Source organism: Saccopteryx leptura, chromosome 2, assembly GCF_036850995.1.
Source record: "Saccopteryx leptura isolate mSacLep1 chromosome 2, mSacLep1_pri_phased_curated, whole genome shotgun sequence".
Classification (NCBI taxonomy): Eukaryota; Metazoa; Chordata; class Mammalia; order Chiroptera; family Emballonuridae; genus Saccopteryx; species Saccopteryx leptura.
In genome coordinates, this window is record NC_089504.1 from 305,050,453 (window position 1) to 305,072,731 (window position 22,279).

A 22,279-nucleotide genomic window follows, 5' to 3' on the forward strand; every position below is an offset into this window, starting at 1 on the left:
AATGCTGTAACACTTTCAGACCTTGGTTTCCTCATCTGTCGAAAAGGAATAATGCTCACTGCATAGGGTGGTGTGAAGTTTAGTTGACAATGTGAACCTCCGTATACACCTCCCCAATAACTGTTCACTCCTTTCCTACATTTTCTAACAGTTTTCTACACAAACCTTTTACTATGGCCACACTGGGAGAAATACAATGAAATCCCACTGGACCTGTTTTCTAATCTATTCCATGGAGGGTTTGGATTGAGCTAAATTTCTCAGGCTCCATCCAGGCCTGACATTCTAGTAGACCATGTATTGTAAATGTTAAGAACAGCTCACTTCTAGATTCAGAACTGTGTTGTAATTAGATGTTTGTCAGTTAAACCTGTTTGACCTTGGGCAAATGAACCTCTTAAAGTCTGTTTCTCAGGGTGAAATGAAAAGCTAGCATTTATCTCATAGGATTGCTATGTCACACGTGATAATAACTGTAAAATGCTTAGTAAACAGCCTGACACCTCATATACTCTCAGTACATTTTACCTGTTGACAGCACTCTCCCTAAGAACTCTAACGGTATTTCAGCATCATTCATTTGATTTTAAAAAATAGTTTCTCCCGCCTCTTTCTATAAATGAAACTTACATGTTCATGGGAGCCCTCATCAAGAACGGGGCAATTCACTTTATTCTTCTCTTCCCACAGGATCTTACAGGTTTTTTCCTAAAAGCTGAAAACCAGCAAGTAACTGACTGAAGGTTTCTATTTCCTCCTCCCTCCCCAGGTCAGTGGGATGCCACCTACCGAAATCCAGTCCCTCCAAGAAAAACTACTGTACTGAACAGAACAGGAACCCCAGAGTCAAGGTCCATGAGAAGAATATCAGTTACACAACTTTTCCTACCCAGTTACCAGAACATCTGTTTTGAACAATAATACATCATAAAAGGCCACCCCCCAAACCTTAGTGTGCATCTTACTCAGTACAGAGTAGGCGTCTGGAGGAAGGGGGAGATTGGGACTGAGGCTGCAGGCCACTCTAAGTTCTAGCCAGAAGAGGGGAGACCCAATGGCAATCAGAAGATCAATGGAAGGTTGATCTCATCCCCCTCAGAACCACCAGACCTTTCCCAGTGATGCCATGAGGAAGCAGCCTTGCCCTGAAGGACACAGAATCCACATCTGACTAAATGTCCTTTGGTTTAGAAAGAATGAAGAATTCTTAATCCTATGGGCATGGGGTAATGGGAATAATACCTTATGCCTATAAAGCCCATTCCCTCCCCCACCCCATTACCCCAAAGTTTTCCAATCAGTCATCCCACCTTATCATTAAATTTAGCCCAGTCAGTTGAGCACAACAGGTACTTCCTCCATCACTGTCCACTTCTTGCAGGGATTTGCCCAAGGTCCCATGGCTGGGGTCTCTGGCTCAATTTTTCACTTAGACTATTCTAATGTCCACTACTCTTTCCATCAAAACCAAGTTTCCAAAGTGACTGCTATTCTTGCGCTGTCTTCATAACTTTGATGTTTATCTACTTTCCATCTGCCCTATTAATGTTTTTATTGACATAGACCCTTAAGTACATTTATTTAGAAAGAAATATTTTAAACACGATCATAAAACAGAAGACCGGAATCGCTTGCCCTAAATAGAAAGTGACCATAGAAATACATACAAGAAAACAAGGTGGTGTTATCGGTCCTAGTTAGGTTCTTCCCTTCCCTGCCCAAGGCTCAGAGCCTGAGACTCCCTTTCCCTCTGTTCAAAAAGAGAAAGAAAGAAAAAAAAGATTAACAACTCTTACAGAGGTGCTAAAAACTAGGCCCGAAATGAACACTTTTGACGCAATTAGAATTGAAAGGGAGTTAGGAAGGGACTCATTTTCTCATTTCTGACTCAATATTATTTAAAGCAGCATCCACATGCCTCCTAAAATGTTCTCAAAGACCAACAGTGGTGCCCGACTCCCACTTTGAGAAAATTGCATTGTTCTGTAAGAAGTGCCTGAGTTTTCAGCCCATTTAGAAGAGCAGCTGAAACCAGATGGAAGAAAATGACCTCGGGGTTTTGTAAGAATGTCTCTCCTCAAGAGATATGAAAGAATTTTGTAAAAATTGTATCCAGTAAGTGAAGGCTGAGGACACTATAGGCCAGGGCACCTCCCTTCCTCGAGGACATTAAGAACAGGCCACAGATACAGAGTGGGACACATTCTCCAGAGAGATAGGAGATCAGTGGTCCCCAACCTTTTTTGGGCCAGTTTAATGTCAGAAAATATGTTCACGGACTGGCCTTTAGGGTGGGACGGATAAGTGTATCACGTGACCGAGACAAGAGTCAAGAGTGAGTCTTAGACAGATGTAACAGAAGGAATCTGGTCATTTTTAAAAAATAAAACATTGTTCAGACTTAAATATCTATAAACAAAATGAAAATAATGTAAGTTATTTATTCTTTCTCTGCAAACCGTTACCAAATGGCCCTCGGACCGGTACCAGTCCTCGGCCTGGGGGTTGGGGATTACTGCTCTAGATCATTGAATGCAATATCTCTCAGCATTCCATAAATATACAGCCACATTCAAATGAGCAGGCATGCATGTGCAAGGGACACATACACATACTTTCTCTCTTATGCCCTGTTTCCCACAAGGGGCCGTCTGTTCTCCACTTAAATATGCCCAGCCATGGGGTCTCAGCTGACAACTTCTTCCATTGCCGATGACAGTCCTGTCGCTGAAGCGAATAGTTTATTCTCAGATGGTGCTACGTAGATTGCCACCCCACAGAGCCTTGCCCATTTCCCTGCACAGTCTGTTCAGCAGGCCTCCAGTCTGAGAGTACTGAGCCAGGGCAGGGGCAGAGTGTGCTCTGTTATCCTTGAAATTTCATTCTAAAGCTCTGCTGCCCCATAGAACTTCCTGGACTGGTGGAAATGTTTACCGCCCAATACAGTAAGAAGCCTTGGGCCACGTGTGACTATTGGGCATTTGATATGTTGCTAGTGTGAGTGAGCAGCTGAATTATTCATCATATTTAATTTTAATTATATTTTAATAACCACATGTGGCTACTTATTAGACAGCATAGTTCTAGAGTGTTTGATTATAAAGAGACCTCTTGAAGGACAACTTCTGGGCCAGCACCTGGAGTAAACAAATTCACCCCCCTCTCCTCCCCTCTGCATGGCTTTCCATCCCTGCCCTTCAAAATGGGAAGAATTGGAAGGATGAGCCCATCCCCCATCCCAACTACCCCTTTCTTCAGCCCCTTTCTCCCATATTCTTCTTTTTCCCTATGCCCCAAGGCTTCCTAGGAGAAGCCTAGAGATTCCTCTGCAGGGAACAAAAGTGAACAGATTGCCAAAAAAGTAGCAAGCAAACATGCCCCAGGAGCATGTATCAAAAGATGAGCGGAATATGCAAATGGCATTTCTATTTTTCACTGCTAACCCAAAAAATACACATGCAATTAAAGAAGTAATGTCTAAGGCATAATTGAAAATTTTCTCAGTTGTGGTAATGGTATTGTGGTTATATAAGAAAATTGTGGGGTTTTTTTTTATATTTTGGATATGCATGTTGGAGGACTTGGGGGTAATGTGCTATGATGTACTATATGTTTGTGTGTGTGTGCATGTGTGCGGGTATATGAGCACTCAAATACCAAGAGAGATACATACATACATACATATAACATACATACATACATATATACATACATGATAGATAGATAGCTAGATATATACATTTATACACACATGTATACATAGTTATATAAACACATAAAGCATTAGCTAGCTAGATGATACATACTTACATTCATAGAGAGATCAGAGAGATGATAGACAGATGATAGATACATACTTTCACTCATAGATGGATTAGAGAGATGACAGACAGATGATAGATACATACTTACACTCATAGATGGATCAGAGAGATGACAGGTAGATGATAGATACATACTAACACTCATAGATGGATCAGAGAGATGACAGATAGATGATAGATAGGTAAGGCGAACTGTTATAATTGTTAAATAGAAGGGTGGCAGTGTGAGTGCTCATGGAGAAAACATGGAGGACAACAAGAACTACTGCTAATTTTAAAAATGTTTTTATTACTGCCAAGTGGAGGCTTTCTAAGGCTACTGTGAGAAGTGGGCGAGCATGGCTTCTCCAACCCCTCAAATCAGGTGCACGAAGGAGGGGTGGCAGGGCAGGCCCTGGCGGGGTGCACAGAGGAAGTAGAGATGCAGGTAGGGGGAAGGAGCAATGGTGGGCAGGAGCAGGCCCGCATTAGGCCCTCCGCACCATGGCCTTTCCGTTCTGGCTCCGCCCCCTCATCGCAGGCCTTGCAGAGGTGGGGAGCCAAACCAGACCCAGGACTGAGGGGCACCAAGACTGGTGGCGGGGGCAGAGGAAGAAAGGGCAAAGGTGGCAGAGCAGCACTGAATCCAGGAGGCTCAGCTGTGGGGGGCAGGTGGCCTGCAGGGACAGAGAGGGTGAGCTTGGGCTTGTTGCTGCCACCCAACCCCTCCAAGTAACTGCTGGGAGGAAGTGCAGACATTGGTTCTCTACCCTGGGTAGAAACAGTCAAATCCCGATCCCACCCCCTTTTCCTGCTAAGGCTGCCAGCAGTACAATAGACTTCGGGATACTAGTCCCCCCAGCTTTGTGGGCCAGGCAAGGAAGGAGAAAACCTGTATCAACTTTCTTATGATGACCTTGACCAGAGATCTGTGTGCTCCTCTGGAGTCAGCTAGCCCTCCTCACACCCTGCAGGAGTGAGACCTGGCCCGGTTCTTACCCCAGCAGGGCTTGAGACAGGTCTGGGGTAGGGTGTCACTCAGACGCCTGTCTGGTGCTGTCCCCCAGCACAGCTGATAGCAGGAGGGACCCAAAGATTCTGGGGCAGACAGTGCCACTGTGGTCAAGCTGCCAGGGGACAGCTAGAAAAAAGCAAGAGAACACCCTCAGTTGCTGTGATGCCTTCTCTTTAGTTGCACCAGGACCCCAGGGCACCGCCTCGCCCCCAGACTGTATACTACACAACTCCAGAGGGCACCGTTCACATGGGAGACTAAGAGGATAACACTTTCTGAAAGTGTGCACTGTGGGGACCCCGGAGAGTCATGAAATCTAGAGTCTCCCATTCCCTTTAGTGGGAATCATCTATCATCTCTCTGATCCATCCATGAATGTAAGTACATCTCTATCATTCCCTCCACTGGGAATGGGAGGAGCGATGAGCCTTTCTCTTTCCTGGATACCTGTGCAGAGATGGTCCCTGGGGAAGCACTCGGTACAGTCAGACCCTCAGAAGCACCTACAATGTAAGGGTGGAGCCACTCAGAGGGAGAAACCAGGGTCTGGGGAAGGGAGAGAGAGGAAGTTGCCAGGAAAGGCAGCAACTTCTGGCAAGAATGAGAGAAAATGAATGCTACGACCTAAAATTAGTAGAAACTTGGGAGACTAGGGAAGGATGAAATTTCAGGATGGTAAACTGAGGACAGTGCAACCCTGAAAAGCAGGGACTATATGTGCCCAGCACCTAACACAGGCCCTGGCACATAAGTGGATGGATGGATGGATGGATGGATGGATGGATGGATGGATGGATGGATGGAAAGATGGGGTAGATAGGTGACTGGATGAGTGGAAGGATGAATGGATGGATGGATAGATGGATGGATGGATGGATGGATGGATGGATGGATGGATGGATGGATGGATGGATGGAAAGATGGGATAGATAGGTGACTGGATGAGTGGAAGGATGAATGGATGGATGGATGGATGGATGGATGGATGGATGGATGGATGGATGGATGGAAAGATGGATAGATATACGACTGGGTAAATGGATGGATGGATGGATGGATGGATGGATGGATGGATGGATGGATGGAAAGATGGGGTAGATAGGTGACTGGATGAGTGGAAGGATGAATGGATGGATGGATAGATGGATGGATGGGTGGATGGATGGATGGATGGATGGATGGATGGATGGATGGATGGATGGATGGAAAGGTGGATAGATATGCGACTGGGTAAATGGATGGATGGATAGGTGGATGGATGGATGGATGGATGGATGGATGGATGGATGGATGGATGGAAAGATGGATAGATATGCGACTGGGTAAATGGATGGATGGATGGGTGGGTGGGTGGATGGATGGATGGATGGATGGATGGATGGATGGATGGAAAGATGGGGTAGATAGGTGACTGGATGAGTGGAAGGATGAATGGATGGATGGATGGATGGATGGATGGATGGATGGATGGATGGATGGATGGAAAGATGGGGTATTTAGGTGACTGGATGAGTGGAAGGATGAATGGATGGATGGATGGATGGATGGATGGATGGATGGATGGAAAGATAGGGTAGATAGGTGACTGGATGAGTGGAAGGATGAATGGATGGATGGATGGATGGATGGATGGATGGATGGATGGATGGAAAGATAGGGTAGATAGGTGACTGGATGAGTGGAAGGATGAATGGATGGAGGCACAGAGAAACTACCTGGAAGCTGCATTTCCCACTTGAGCTTCTCTTGTCGGCGCCACTTGGCTCTGCGGTTGGAAAACCAGACCTGAGGAGGGGCAGAAACAAAGTAGCTGGCTGTGCTCTCCACTGCCTGGCACCTACTGCGCTCACCATCTGTCCCTGGCCTGGACTCAGAACCCAGACCCTTCCTGAGAGCTGACATCTTCCCTTCCTACTCTGGCTTTTGCTCTCTGCTCCCTTTCTCGATGCAAAGGCTTGGAGTGGGGAGGACAGGAGGGCAATCAGCAAAAGGAAACAGGAGGATCTTCTCTCCAAATTCTGCTCCAAACCGATCTGTGTCCACCTTCCTGCCCCCTCTGCCTCTCACCAGAGCCCAGAGCCATGCTGGTGCAGACTCTGTCTGTGGGTTTGTGCACGCAGTGTGGCAGAGCTCACTCACCCTCACCGTGTCCTCGGGCAAGGAGGTAGAAGCAGCCAGCTTTCCACGGGCCGCTGAATCGGGGTACTGCCCACGCTGGAACTCTGCAGAGATCGAGGCTCACAGCAGGGCATGGGGAGAGGGGCAAGGCATGGGTCACCCCCTCAGGCCCCACGCCCCTCCTGCACAACCCTGATCTACCCTCGTCCCTAAGGACCACCACAAACTCCACCTCTCAACCTGTGCCCACAGGCCTCAAGGCCATTGCCTCCATATGTCACATTGAGCAGCCTCTGACCATTGACCGCCCCGGCCCCGGCACCTTTCTCTAGAGCCTCAGCTTGGTCTGGGGAGAAGATAGTCCGATTCCGGTGTCCAGTCCCTGGATGGGGACCCCGAGGAGACTCAGAGGCACTGTGAGGAGTGCAAGCAACTGGAGCCAAAGCAGCTGAAAGGGGGGACAATGGCTTGTGGTCGTTTGTGACGGTGATTCCTCTGGTCAGATGGGGTCCCCGAGGCCCTAGGGCTATTGAAGGGGGACAGGCATGCGTAGGAAAGCAGAGCTGCACTGGCCGGGCGTTCACAGTTAGCTGGAGGTCATTGCAGTACTGGGGCGGGAGGCATGCTTAGCACCACGGTAGGGTGCATGCTCCGTGTTTTGGGGCAAACAGCAGCCAGGTTGGCCCGGGTTTGCTGACCCCACAGGTCATGAAAGGTGCTCTGAGAAACTGTGCACAAGGCAGGAGGAGGGCTAGAAGGCCCAGTCCTGCCTGTTCCTCAGGACAGCCTGTGAATCTGCAGCTAGGGAATATGGGTTCTGTTCTGGGACCTGCCAACCACTAGATGGTGACGTTGGGAAAGTCATTTCCCTCCTCTGAGCCTCAATTTTCTTTTGCCAAGAGAGAATAACCTGTAAAGAACAGAGAGTGCTTTGGTTTGGCTCTGATCCTGGGGGCAACTCGAAGACCCACCTGGAGATCTGAGCTGTGCCCAGGGCAGCCGCTGGCCCTCCTGTAGCGCCCGCAAGACCCGGTTGATGGAAGAGACCTGGGGGTGTCAGGGTGTTGAGTGAGGAGGTGGCACACAGACCCAGGGGCGCATCCTACGGCCATTTCCCAGCACCCTTCCTCTCCTTCTGTCCCCCTCACACAGTCTTACAGCCAGCCCTGCGGCTGCCCCATGCTCTCTCCTTCTCACCCATCTCACCACCACCACTTTCCAAGAGAGAACCCAGGATCCCTGCCCCCCAGCCTGGGACAGCCTCACTGCTGAGTAAGAAGGGACCTTCTCCCGAAACAACCTGTCTTCCAGCACCCTGTGGGGAGAGGGGACACTTACACTGGGGGTCTTGTCCTGGGTGCAGAGCCCTTCAGCACAGAGCTGGCGCCGGATTTCCCAGGCAAAGAGGGCTGGGCACTCACCCTTCAGCTGGGCAATTCGAGCCACCACAGGGGGTGTGGCCAGCCGTGGCTTGCTTCCCCCGATCCCCTTGGGCTCCAAGACACCTGTGCGGTAGTAACGCCCTAGGATCTTGCTCACACAGCCATTAGATACCTGGGTCACATGAGAAGCAGGGACAGGTAAGGCATAACTGTCAGAGGGTGAGTGTACCAGGGACAGAAGAGGCTACAAGGCTGAGTGAGGCCTATGGACCAAGCCTCAGAGCTGAGAGTCCAGCGTGAGAGTCCAGCGTCATCTCTGGGGGCCTGGAGTTCCCCATCCCAGACCCCACAAGGATCTTCAAGGAAGTACTCAAGTCCCAAAAGCCCTCAGAGTCTGTAACAGCCCCGACTTGGCTTAAGAGGGGCCCCTTCTCCCTGCTTCTCGTCCCAGCATCCTACCTTAAGGCTCCGTGAGATGTCGCAGGGCCGTATGCCGCTGGTGGCCAGCCGCACTATCTGCTGTCGAGTGTCCAGGGGCAGCGGTCGGCCGTTCACGAAGAACCCCCCGAGCTGATTCACACTGCTGACCCCTGTGCACAACCAGGAAGCGTCCACACGCCGTGTCTCCCCTACCCCCGGCCCACCTGGGGCATGAAGGACCCTCCAGCCTCGCTTCCCACCATAGAGAAAGTTCTCCCTCCAGGGGACTGTTCCCCTCTGCTCCTAGGGCCCCCCAAACATGCCATTTTCTTCGGGAGCTGGCTCATGGGTGAGACTTTTCTGTATGAGCAAATCATTGACCCCTGTGATCTAAGGGAAATGGGGTCCAGGAGGGTGAACAAAGCTTCCCCAGGATGCTGGCCAAGGGCAGATGAAACCATGTGGATGGATCTGGCCTGTGCTGGTGCAGTGACTAAAGCATCAACCTGGAATGTCACTGGTTCGAAACCCTAGGCTTGCCTGGTCAAGGCACATACAATAGGCAAGCGACGAACAACTAAAGTGAAGCAACTAGAAGTTGATACTTCTTGCTCCACACCCACCCTCTCATCTCTCTGTAAAATCAATAAATAAAATCTTTAAAACAACAAAAACAACAACAAAAAAACCCTGTGGACGGAAGCAGGGCCCTGGGACATCCCCTCCCTCCCTACGCCACTCTGTCCCCAGGCACTTTACCTTCCTGCGGCATGCTCCAGACTGACTCTGTCACAGGGGGCAGGAACTGGGAGACTGGGAAAAGGGCTTCCTTCTGGGATCTCCTCCCTCGGTCTTGGGGCTGGACCTGCATTAGTCAGGTGAATAAGTGGGTGAAGTCTCGTGCTTAGAATGTCTTCAGGCCAGTAGGTTAACTAAGAAAATTCAAACTGTTTTTACTTAAACCCTTCTGTGATGAAGTAGAACATGGCAGATCTGGCAGAGGACTAACTCTCTGGATGCCCTGCTATGGGCCTGGGAGGGCGAGAGGGCTCTCATTCCTCACATATCCATGGCAAGAGGTCAGGGAAGTGAAAGGGATGATGCCTCCAAATGTCCAGGCTTTCTTTTTTCCAGATGGACACCTGTCATCTCTGACCCCTCAACAGCCTTCTCAGCCCTGGGTGATGCACTTGGACCAGGATCCCTGCCTCCTAAGCTCAGACTCAACCGGCTCAAACCAAATTTAGGATATCCTACCGAGCCAGGGGAGGACATCAGTGACCAAAGATCCCAGTTGCCAAAGAGCTGAGGCTGGAGACCAGGTTCAAGGCTCTGCCTACACTTTTGGGCAGCTCCTGAGGTTAGGTTCCCTGGAGCACCAGCCAGAAAACTTCCTTCAGAGCGCTTTAGGGAAGGGTCTTTTTCTCTTTTTTTTTTTTATACTCTCCAGGAAGTTCTGGAGAAACTTGGGGATCAACTCTACCCCCAGGCACTGAGGTTCTGGTCTCACACATTAGAAATGAAGATAAACTAGCCTGAAGTCCCGGCTTCTTTTGGAAGACTCAGGTCTTGGCAGGTTCTAAATTGCTGTGATTGTTGGTCCCTGTTACCTCGGGGGGAGTTGTCGATCTCATAGTGAAGCTCCACTCTCAGAGAACAACTCTCTGGGATCAGACACTCATTCACTCAGCCAACATTTATCAAATGCATGTAGAAGGGAAGGAGTGAGAAGCAGGAGAGAGCTGTTTGCTGGCCACCATGGGAGCCATTGTGAGCACAAACAAGGAGCCCAGGTCATGGGCCACCGTGTCTTTCTTGCTTTCATCAGCAGATTACTGGAGTTGACCACCACCTTTCACGCCCAGAATGCTGGCAGGGTTGGCGGTCACTGTGGAGAATTAGCTTAGGCTTAGAACTTTCCTGTAATAGCCACGTTCTCTTGGGTCAGTTAACTCGTCTGCAGTTATTTGCTGAATAAAGTATTGATTCTGAGCATATTGCCGGTTGTTCAGGAAGAAGGGAGTAGCAAGAAAGGGAGCAAGGTGTTTGCCCTCCATGAGATTACAAGTGCAACCGGGAGAGGAGACTAGCCCAGGTGGAACAATGAACTCACAGAGAGTATAAAAGTCAGAGCTATGTCTCAAATTCAGGAGCTAAAATGGCTTTTACTCACTCCTCCCTGGGCAGGGACACAATCCCCTTCAAACTCTCACTGTTTCAGAAAGTCAGGAAGGAAGGCAAAGTTTTTTCCAGAAGAAAACTGGGCTTCCCACAAATCAGGGGCCAGCCAGGGAGTTAAATTCAGGAGATTTAGAAGCCAGCTCCTCACCAGAAGCAGAAATTTCCAGATCCCTTCTCTGCCCCCATTCCTGCTTCATGTTTATGTGATCACTGCCCAAGCAATGGCGAGAGGCGAGCTAAGCTGACTGTGTGAATAGCTCTTCCAGGATGGGGGTGTAGAAGCTCAGGGTACCAGCCAAACCCTGAATCCTTGAGAGATCTGTGTCCCTGCTAAGTGACCAGAGCTCAGAGGAGCTGTGGGGACTCAGGTTCAACATCCAAACCTAAATCATCTCCAAAGCTGAAGTCATCATGCTCCCACTCCCAGAAACTCCATTCTCAGTAGCTACACCATACCTCCCACCATTCATTTTACCTCAGCTGATAAAAGAGCTGGTGCTCACAGATGAAAAAGCAGGGTAGGGGGCTACAGGGCAGGAGGGCGGGAGCTGTAGAGACAGAGGAGAAGGGAAATTGACTTGGCCACACAAAGACATGGAGACAGCATGGGAGGCAGAGCAGACAATGAGCCTGCAGGTGAGCTACCTGTGTGGAGGCAATGAGATGGGAGGGTCCCAGTCTTCTAAGCGGGCTCCCGAAACCCTGCAGGCTCTGGGGCTGGTGTGGACTGGTCCTGGTAACAGCCTCCACTCTGCTCCCACGTCAGTCCTGCCAGGGGTCCAGAGGTGCAGAAAGCCCGTGCTCAGGAGCAGAGGGCAGCCTTCTGGGAGCAGCCAGTGATGTCACAGGCCATGAGCAGAGCAGAGAGGAGGAGGGAGGTGTGCATGGGGCTGGCTGACACTGGCCCTGAGGCAGGGCATACCACAGCCAGTGGCCCATTGTGTCCTGCCATGGGAAGTCCTCAGAACCCCCTTTGTGCCCACCTGCCACCCTGAAGCAGGCACAGAGCCATTCTCATGCAGGTCCCCAGATGCTGGGTGCCCCCACTCAGTGGCCAGTGCTCCTGCAGTAAGTGGGGCATATGAAAGGTGGGGAATTTCAGACTTTGTTTCTAAGGCTTTGAATGCACAGAACCCCAAAGTTATTTCCAGAACCACATACACATCTTCCCAGTTAGAATGCACATACCTGGGTTTTGGGGTCAACTCCTGGGTCCTTGTGTATATTAATTAGTGTAACAGATAAATGGGTACAGAGGCCGATACCTAAACACTGGCCAAGTTGGTTCCTAAATCTTTGAGAGAATAAGGGTGCATGAAGGAGAGTGTGTCACATAGCTTTGTTTTCTCTACAGAAGGTCCTCACCAAGTCTCCAATCGGCTCCTTGACTGGGGTGACATCATGGGTGAGTTCTTGCCCGGAACTAGGGAGACCCTGGGCTTCAGAACACCAGCACAGTGGTCGTGTTGGGGATGCGCCTCCGAGGTGGTTAGGATGGATGCAGGGGAGAGGGGTTTCTGTGAGGTGGTAAGCAACTTGGTTTTCATTCTTCCATTTCTAGATGTAACCAGGCTCCATTCCACTAGAGATTTGGTGCTTTTAGACTCTAACTTACGAATGACCCTCTTGTTCCCAAAGAGAACACCATAGGTTATCTGGATCATTGCTGGGGTGGAGGCACCCAGTAGCTGGTGGTTCTTGTTGAGTGGGAGGCTGGTAGTGAAACACAGTCTCCAGTACCTGGAAGTTTTCTTGCCACCACAACAAACCTTGGGCAGATCACTTGTGAAAGGGCCAACATGGAAAGCCATTTGGGTCTATGCCATAGCCTGGATTCTGTGGAAACCTCCCAGAAGTCAGGTGAAAAGGAGGTAAGGTGTGAGGCAAAAAAGACTGGTTTTTTTGGGGGGGAGTAAGGGTAGGTGTACATTCAGCTTGATCCTAGCGGTGAGATCAAAGCAAGGCCAACCACCAACAAAACAAAGAGGCAGCCGACAGAATGGGAGAAGATACTTGCAAACAACAGCTCTGACAAGGGGTTAGTGTAATATCCAAAATATATAAAGAACTCATCCAAGGCCAAAGGTATCACACAAGTGGGTTTTCTGCCTTACCCTACATGTACTCCCCTTCCCTTCCAGCCTCCCCCAGCCTCCTCAGGCTGGGCCAGAGCCCTGGGGCGTGGGGGAGACCACAGCCGTGGTTTCAGCACCATGGGCAGGACAGCACGTGCCCCACTGCCTGTGAAGCCCGTTCAGTACCAGGGCAGCTGGGACGGCTGGTCCCTCCACTCAGCCATGCTGGATGAGAGGGAGTACCAGAGAAGCATGTGGCAGCCTGCTCTCAGTCTTCCCTTCCTCCCTCATCTATCTCCCTCCATCTGCCCCTGCATCTGGGGGTGCCAGGCTCCCTGTCCTAGCCTGCTCTCAGTCTTCCCTTCCTCCCTCATCTATCTCCCTCCATCTGCCCCTGCATCTGGGGGTGCCAGGCTCCCTGTCCTGACCGGCTATTCCCATAGACAGCTGCATGAGGGTGGAGAGAGGGGTGACAGGGGGAGAAAGGGCAAGCCCTGGCAGATGGTGATGGCAGCGATTTCCCCCATAAACTACCCTCTCCCCCCGCCTTTACAACGCACTCTTGGGTCTGAACAAACAGAGGCTTTCAACCCAGGGGTGATGTGGGGAGGGAAACGATAGGAAGGGCCCTGGCAGGGGGGCCCAGCTAGCCCCAAAGCTCAGCCACTCAGCCCTCTGCCCAGTGCGCCAGACTGTTTGAGGAGCAAATATCTGCCCTCACTGTCTGATTCTCTCAACTGCCCCCACCAGGTTTGGGGCTAATTGTCCCTCATTAGCGGGGCCCAGGCCCCAGGCTGCCGCCAGCCCCCGCCATCTGCTCGCAATTATACATTAACTCAGAGGTCTTGCCACCCGCCAGCCAGCCTGTGTGCCCCTCTCTGGGGCAGCCGTGGCCATCCCAGCCTGTCCTTCGCCTTGATGGAGAGCCCTGACAGCTGGCTTCTTCTGCCCTCAGGGGGCCTCTAGTATAAAACCCGGTGGCTTTAGGGAAAGACCTATCCTCAGGAGAGGCAGCTGGAGTTCCCTGGCCCTCCTCACAGGTCCAGAAGGCGAGACAAACCCATGCGTAAAGCTGGAGAGGGTAGGGCGCAGCCGGCACAGGGACCTTGCCGGCTTTGGTCTGAGAGCTCACCGTGGACTTTGGGGACTCACTGGGAGAGGTGACCCGAATCTCAGGCTCTCTCTACCCCTCCCTGTGGTGCCTCACAGCAGGCTGTGCGCTCTGGCTCCCATCCTCCCTCTCTGCAGAGAGCCCAGTCTCATGCCGGCCCTCTGCTTTCTAGAGCGCACAACGCTCCGCCGCGTCTCCAGAGCCACTCCAGCAGCCTATGCCTCCCCGTTTAATGTCGTAGTCGTTTCCTTGCTACAAAACCATGGGGAATCTCCAAGGTCCCTGGATATTTCTAAACTTGGCATTGACGTTGCAAATCCCCACCCCCAAAGCTTTATCCAAGTCAGTCGTCCCACTCTCCCAGCCCCGACGCTGCTCTAACACCTGCAACTCGCTGCGCTTTTCTGCTCAGCCTCCAGACCGCTGGCTACCCAGCTCCCTCCCTCTGAACGCACCAGGGAAGGAGTCAAGGGGACATCCTCCCACCTGCGGCTGTGAACTGGGAGCACAGAAAAAGCTCCGCCTTTCCCTTCTTTTTCCCTTTGAGCCCCTAACCGCTGAGCTCAGCCCTGCCTTAAACGTTTCTCTTTGCGGGTGGGCTAAGTCTGCACGCGAATGGACAACCCCAGCAGAGCTGCGAAGTGCAGCGGGTTAGAGCCGTGGGCCCAAGGAGGCCAGGAGAAGAGACCCGTGGGGATGGGAGGGGCGGGCTGAGCAGAGCCCAGCGCGGAGCCGCCAGGACCGGCACTGCGTGCCCTGGAGCCCAGCTGACCAGGGCTGTGAGAATGAATGCTCTGTCAGCCACCTGGGAGAGTGCCTTCTTGCATCTGTACCAGGCCTGCCACTGTGAGGATGGCCAGGCGATGGTCCTAGCTGGTGTTTTCAGACCCAACCAGTAACAGAAAACCTAAAGTTCAATTTGTTCCCTGGGGACTGCCAGCTCTGTGCTCCCCAAAGCTTCTCCCACCCAAACCCCACTTTGCATGGGGTGGAGGATCTGGGGAGCATATAGCAGTCCATTTTTAAAATACACTTGATTGTAATGACCTTTATTTTTTAGGACAGTCTTAGATTTACAGAGAAATTTCAACGATAGTACAGAGTTCCCACACACCCTGCGCCAGGGTTCCCTATTACTAACACATTTCATTAGTATCGTACATTTGTTACAGTTAATAAGCCAATATTCATATGTTCCTATTAACTAAAGTCCACACCTTTTCATATTTCCTCGGTTTCCCCCCTAATGTCTTCTTTGTCCTCTTTGTGTTTCAGGATCCTATTCAGGAACCCACACTACCTTTAGTTATTATGTCTTCTTAGGCTCCTCTTGGCTGTGACAATTCCTCAGACTTGTCTTGTTTTGTGATAACTTTGAAAATTTTGAGGATTCAGGTATTCTGTAGAATGTCCCTCAACCGGTGTTGTCTCATGATTAGACTGGGCTTTCAGGTTTGGGGGAAGAAGACCCAGAAAAGGATACAGGTATGGTGTAAGGTGCCATTTCATCACAGCATATGAAGAGTGCATAGTGTCAACCTGACCCATCAGCGTGGATGTTGACCTGATCACCACTGAAGTAGTTTCTGTTGGATTTCTCGGCTGAAGTTACTCTTTCCCCCTCCTTCCCTTACAAGACTTTTTTGAAAGAAGTCCTTACTCATAACTCACAAGGAGTGGGAGCTGTGCTTCACCTGCCCGAGGGCAGAGTATCTACAGAAATCGCCTGGATTTCTTCTGCCCAGGAAATTTCTCTCTTTTCCTCCATTTCTTTATCCAATAATTTAGTTAGGGTAGTATATATATATAGATTTGTGAATACTTAGCTTATTGTTTGGATTATAATCCCATATGTTACTTTGCTTCTTTTTATGTTTAAATTGTTCCAGCATTGGCCATTGGGAGCTCTTTCAGTTGACTCTTGTGTCCCTGTGGCATACCCCCATTATTGTGGGGTTTGGTTTTGGATTTGTGTGTGTGTGTGAGCACTTCCTTAGTTCCTGGCACTACAACATGTTCCAGGCCCACACTGTGTATTTCCTGCCCATCATAGAATTAGTCATCTCTCCAAGGAGCCCCGGTACCTTTTGTTGGAGAATGGTATGAGAAACAATAATTTGGGCACTGGGTGTGGTTGTTACTGGGGTGTTGATACTTCTAGGTTCTCTCAGCTGACAGAGCAAAGAAATACATGTATGTGTACTAATAGATGTATATATGTATGTATATAAGCATGTCTAGAAATAGTTCTATATGTAGCCATTTTTATCAATATTAAACTAAAATGAGTTTGTTCTGATGTCTCCAACTCTAATCCATTACTACATGGATCATTCTAGTTTTCCTCCTTGCTTGTTTATAAACTCTGCACAATACTTATGAGCAACTTATTTTACGTTTAGCCTTACAGACTCCACTCATTTCCAAAGTTCCTCAAATCAGCACCTTTCTTCCCGCTCTCTTCAATAACGTTGTTTCATCCATTTGCAATACAGTTAGTTGTTTTGTCACAACCTGCATTTTATCTTAGGGTACCCTGACCTCTTCATCATTTAAAAAATTTACATACAGCCCTGGCTGGTTGGCTCAGTGGTAGAGTGTCGGCCTGGCGTGCGGGAGTCCCGGGTTCGATTCCCAGCCAGGGCACACAGGAGAAGCGCCCATCTGCTTCTCCACCCCTCCCCCTCTCCTTCCTCTCTGTCTCTCTCTTCCCCTCCTGCAGCCAAGGCTCCATTGGAGCAAAGTTGGCCTGGGCACTGAGGATGGCTCCGTGGCCTCTGCCTCAGGTGCTAGAATGGCTCTGGTTGCAGCAGAGCAACACCCCAGATGGGCAGAGCATCGCCCCCTGGTGGGCATGCCAGGTGGATCCCGGTCGGGCGCATGCGGGAGTCTGAGTGCCTCCCCATTTCCAACTTCAGAAAAATACAAAAAAAAAAAAATTTACATACATAAAGATTCATTTCTTGTACTGTAAAGTTCGATAGGTTTTGAAAAATGCATAATGTTATGTATCTACAGATACGGTATCATACAGAAGAGTTTCAGCACCTAAGAAATCCTCTGTGCTTCACCTACCTATTCAACCTTTCTCTCTCCCCCATACACCTGGACCAGTGATCTTTACCACCACTATAGCGTTGCCTTTCCAGTATATATAGCTTCCTAACACTGGCTTTTTTTACTTAGTAATAAGCATCTAAGGTTCCTCCACATCTTCTCATGGCTTGATAACTCTTTTATTCTTTAGTGCTGAATACTATTCCATGGTCCAGATGTTCCAGAGTTTATCCATTTATCTACTGAAGGAAGTCTTAGTTGCTTCCAGTTTTGGTAATTATGACTAAAGCTGCTATAAATATCCATGTGCAGGATTTTTTTGTGGTCATAACGTTTTAACCTCTTTGGGTCAATAACAGGAAGCAAGATCTATGCTGGGTCACATAGCATATGTTTAATTGCATGAGAAACTGCCCAACTGCCTTTTTTTTTTTTTTTTTTTTAGGTGAGAGGAGGGGAGATAGTGAGACAGACTCCCACATGTGCCCCTGCCAGACAACACTGTCTAGGGCTCAAATCAACTGACATATATATATATATATATATATATATATATATATAAATTTTTTTTTTTGTATTTTTCTGAAGTTGGAAATGGGGAGGCAGTCAGACAGACTCCCGCATGCGCCCGACCGGGATCCACCTGGCACGCCCACCAGGGGGTGATGCTCTGCCCATCTGGGGCGTTGCTCTGTTGCAACCAGAGCCATTCTAGCGCCTGAGGCAGAGGCCACAGAGCCATCCTCAGCGCCCGGGCCAACTTTACTCCAATGGAGCCCTGGCTGCAGGAGGAAAAGAGAGAGACAGAGAGAAAGGAGAGGGGGAGGGTTGGAGAAGCAGATGGGAGCTTCTCCTGTGTGCCCTGGCCAGGAATTGAACCCAGGACTCTTGCACGCCAGGCCGACGCTCTACCACTGAGCCAACTGGCCAGGCCTTGTCCTATTTTTAGTACCTGAGGCTGATGCACTTGGACCAACTGAGCTATCCTCAGTGCCTTGGGCCACGCTCGAACCAATTGAGTCACTGATTGTGGGAGGAAAAAAGGGGAAGGAGGGGAAGAGGGAGGGGGAAGGAAGCAGATGGTCATTGCTCTGTGTGCCCTGACTGGGAATGGAACTCAGGAGGTCAATACAACAGGCTGACACTCTATCCACCAAACCACCGGCCAGGGCCCAAACTGTCTTTCAAAGTGACTGTACCATTTGGCCTTCCTGAGAGTGATGTATGAGAGTTCCTATTGCTCCACATTCTTGTCAGTGTTTGAGATTTTAGCCATTTTAATAAGTGTGTGGTGGTATCTCACTGTTATTTTAATTTACATCTCCCCCATGACATATAATGTGGAGCATCATGTCATAGGCTTATTTGCCATTTGTATATCTTCTTCTTTTTTTTTTTTTTTGTATTTTTCTGAAGCTGGAAACGGGAGAGACAGTCAGACAGACTCCCGCATGCGCCCGACCGGGATCCACCTGGCACGCCCACCAGGGGGCAACGCTCTGCCCACCAGGGGGCAATGCTCTGCCCCGACCAGAGCCACTCTAGCGCCTGGGGCAGAGGCCAAGGAGCCATCCCCAGCGCCTGGGCCATCTTTGCTCCAATGAAGCCTTGGCTACGGGAGGGGAAGAGAGAGACAGAGAGGAAGGAGAGGGGGAGGGGTGGAGAGGCAGATGGGCGCATCTCCTGTGTGCCCTGGCAGGGAATCGAACCCGGGACCTCTGCAAGCCAGGCCGACGCTCTACCACTGTATATCTTCTTTAGTGAGGTGTCTATTAAGGGCTCTGGTCCCATTTTAAAATCAGGTTGTTTATTTTCTTACTGTTGAGATTTAAGAGCCCTTTGTATGTTTTGGATAATAGTCCTTTATCAGATGAGTCTTTTGCTAATATTTTTTCCCAGTCTGTGACTTGTCTCCTCATTCTCTTGATATTATCTTCTGAAGAGCAGAAGTTTTTAACTGTAATGAAGTCCAGTTCATCAGTTATTTCTTTATGAATCATGTCTGAAGTGTTGTATCTAAAAAGATATCACCACACTCATAGACTTTATTCTTTTAGAGCAATTCTAGGTTCATGGCAATGTTACGGGGAAAGTATGGAGATTTCTCATAGGGCCCCTACCCCTACACTGTATGCATCTTTAAATGCATAGCCTCCCCCATTTTCAATATCCTTTATTTGAAGCAATTGATGAATGCAAGCTGTAGGTGTTTTTTTTTTTAAAGATTTTCTTCTTTTTTTTATTAATTTTTAGAGAGGAGAGAGAGTGAGAGAGAGAGAGAGAGAAGGAGGAGGGAGGAGCAGGAAGCATCAACTCCCATATGTGCCTTGACCAGGCAAGCCCAGGGTTTTGAACCGGCAACCTCAGCATTTCCAGGTCGACACTTTATCCACTGCACCACCACAGGTCAGGCACAAGCTGTAGGTTTTGTTTTGTTTTTTTAATTTTATTCATTCATTTTAGAGAGGAGAGAGAGAGGGAGAAAGAGAGAGGAGAGAGAGACAGGGGGGAGGAGCTGGAAGCATCAACTCCCATATGTGCCTTGACCAGGCAAGCCCAGGGTTTTGAACCGGCGACCTCAGCATTCCCAAGTCGACGCTTTATCCACTGCGCCACCACAGGTCAGGCCAACAAGCTGTAGGTTTTATAGATGCTCTTTATTAAACTGAGGAAGTTTACCTCTATTCCTAGTTCGCTGAGAGTTTTTATCATGACTGGGGATTGGATTTTGTGAAATGCTTTCTTCACATCAATTGATATGCTTTTTTCTTTCTTAGTGTTTTGATGTGCTGGGTCACAATGATTGGTTTTTACATATTGAGCCCACTTTGCATACCTGGAATAAATCCACTTGGTCATGGTATATAATTCTTTTTATATACTGTTGGATTCAATTTGCTCATATTTTATTGAGGATTTTTTTCATCTATGTTTATGAGACATATTGGTTCTGTTTTCCTCTTTTGTAAGTCTTTATCTCTTTTGGTATTAGGGCAGTGTTGCTCTCATAAAGTGAGTTAGGATGTGTTCCCTCAGATAGCCTGCTTTGAGGGGGAGGGCAGGTTTACCCAGCAGATGTAACTCAGCCTGAGAGACACAGGAAGCTCACCCTTTGTCACAGCATGGAACAGCATGACTCAATAATTAACAGCGGGACCTTTAGAGCCACCAAAGCCATCTGTACAATCTTAGGCCATTTAGCTATTTAGCTAACAAATCATTATTGAACACCTACTATGTGCCAGATACTGGGATAACAGCAGCAAATATAAAAGACAAACCCCAGCCTTCCTAGAGCTTACTTTTTAAAAAAAGGTTAACATTTTAAAACTTCTTGTGTTTCAACTTTCCCAATGAATAAAACGGGGCGACAATAGTATTTGCATGATAGGCTTGTTGTATTATATAAAGTTAGTACATGTAAAGAACATTCTATATAAGTATTATATTGTTGTTGCTGCTATTATTACTACTACTATTATATGCCAATTGGTTTCAATATTACTTATGGACTGAGTTCAGTAGGTCCAGTCTAGGAGACTCCCATGCCCTAACTCTGCATTCCTGTCTTTCCTGTCCTCTGCTCCTTCAGCTGACCCTCTTGGTCTCTGGGCTCACTAAGCCTATTACATAAAATTCCTTCTCTGACCTAGAGTTACCTTACCTGAGAGATAGCTGAGTGGCTATCTTTGTGCTGCCTTTGAAATATACCAAAACTTTGCAATTTTTAAAAGAAAGGGGATAAGGTGTATAAATCACTGATGAACAGAGCTCTCTGCTTGGTTGTGGAGTCTTGGTCTGGACAAAGTTAGAGTGAGAGGGGACTGTATTAATTTAATCTAGCCATCACTGAAAATAAGTCTGCAGCAGGTCATACACTGGATAGCTCAGTTCTCCAGCTTGGGTAACTTTCCACTGCTCCGCAAGACCCAGAGGCAAGGGAGAGTAAACCCTTCCTAAGGATAAGGATCTTACTTACCTCCGTTCCAGGACTCCAGAGCTATTTGTCTTTCTTGCACCCACATGGGCCCCCAAAGCAGCACCTGCTTAGCCCATAAAAACAAGAGTCTCATTACTGCCTCTGGCTTGGCACCATCGAACACAATAACCAGACCTTGAATGGTCCATTGTCCCACTTTCATTATAAGCCCAGCTGGCATCCCCTCCATCACCAATCCTCAGCTCGTTTAATCCCTTCTTACACATCCTCAGGTCCACTTCTCGGTTCTTCATCAAACAGCTCTTCCTCTCTTAAGTCTCCACTACTTGAAATCAATGCTTTTAGCCTTCCCTGGACCACTCGACATTTCTCATTTTGTGTCTGGAAGACAGCGCAACACTAATGTTTAGTGGGTACCGCTGTTTACTCCCCGATTCTCTCCTCCTACTTCTCAGCGTTGGGACCGTTCACGGCAGCCCTGTCTCCATTTGCTTTGCCCATTTCACTTCCTTCTCCTGGTCCTTTGAGTTCATTCTCTTAGTTTTCTTTATATGTCTCGTAATGTAATGTATAATTTAACTGTTTCAGCCAAATGATGTTTGGAAAGAAAGCTAGGTAGTTGTTTGACCTCCACAAAGTGGATTGAGTGAGTCACTTGGAAACTTGGCAGAGCAGGGTTGCCCTGCGGGATCTGCACGCGGGCTCCCCCTGCAGTCCGCTCACTGCTCTGCGTTGATATTTAAATGTTGGTATCCCAGGTTCCCCTTCATTATATCTCCCTTAGAGCCTGAGCTTTATAATTAGCAGGGGAGAGCCAGTGTCAGGGTAACAGGAGCATCAGAGATGAAGACTTGGAAAGACTTGGCAGCCACACATGCTCCAAGGCACCATTTCCCCCTCTAACTGGTAAGGTGATGAAGAAAAATGTCTCTTCTGAACTCTGGATTCTCAGATTTAGGGTCAAACACAAGGATGTTAGTGCGTTTAAGCTGTAACCTTGTCCTGGCTACAAAGGCCGATGGGTGTGGGAAAGTTATGCGTGTTTGGCTTTCACAAGGAGAAAGGAGAGGAGGCCTGAGTTGGGGAGGACCAGGGGAGTGGGTAACCTCGTCTGTAGAATTTGAGTCCCAAATGATTTACGTGGATTAGGCTGCTTACAGAGCAAAGATTTTTAATC

The 22,279-nt window shown here is 48.8% G+C and overlaps 1 protein-coding gene across 1 annotated transcript; it reads right to left on the reverse strand.

Moving 5' to 3' along the window:
• Positions 1-4,291: 4,291 nt before the first annotated feature.
• Positions 4,292-9,510, reverse strand: PAX4 (paired box 4). The gene is given in 11 exon segments (XM_066364217.1): positions 4,292-4,471; positions 4,473-4,480; positions 4,803-4,944; positions 5,266-5,321; positions 6,534-6,603; positions 6,958-7,040; positions 7,259-7,384; positions 7,908-7,983; positions 8,275-8,490; positions 8,778-8,908; positions 9,498-9,510. Coding segments are annotated over 11 exon segments (1,101 nt in total).
• Positions 9,511-22,279: the final 12,769 nt, after the last annotated feature.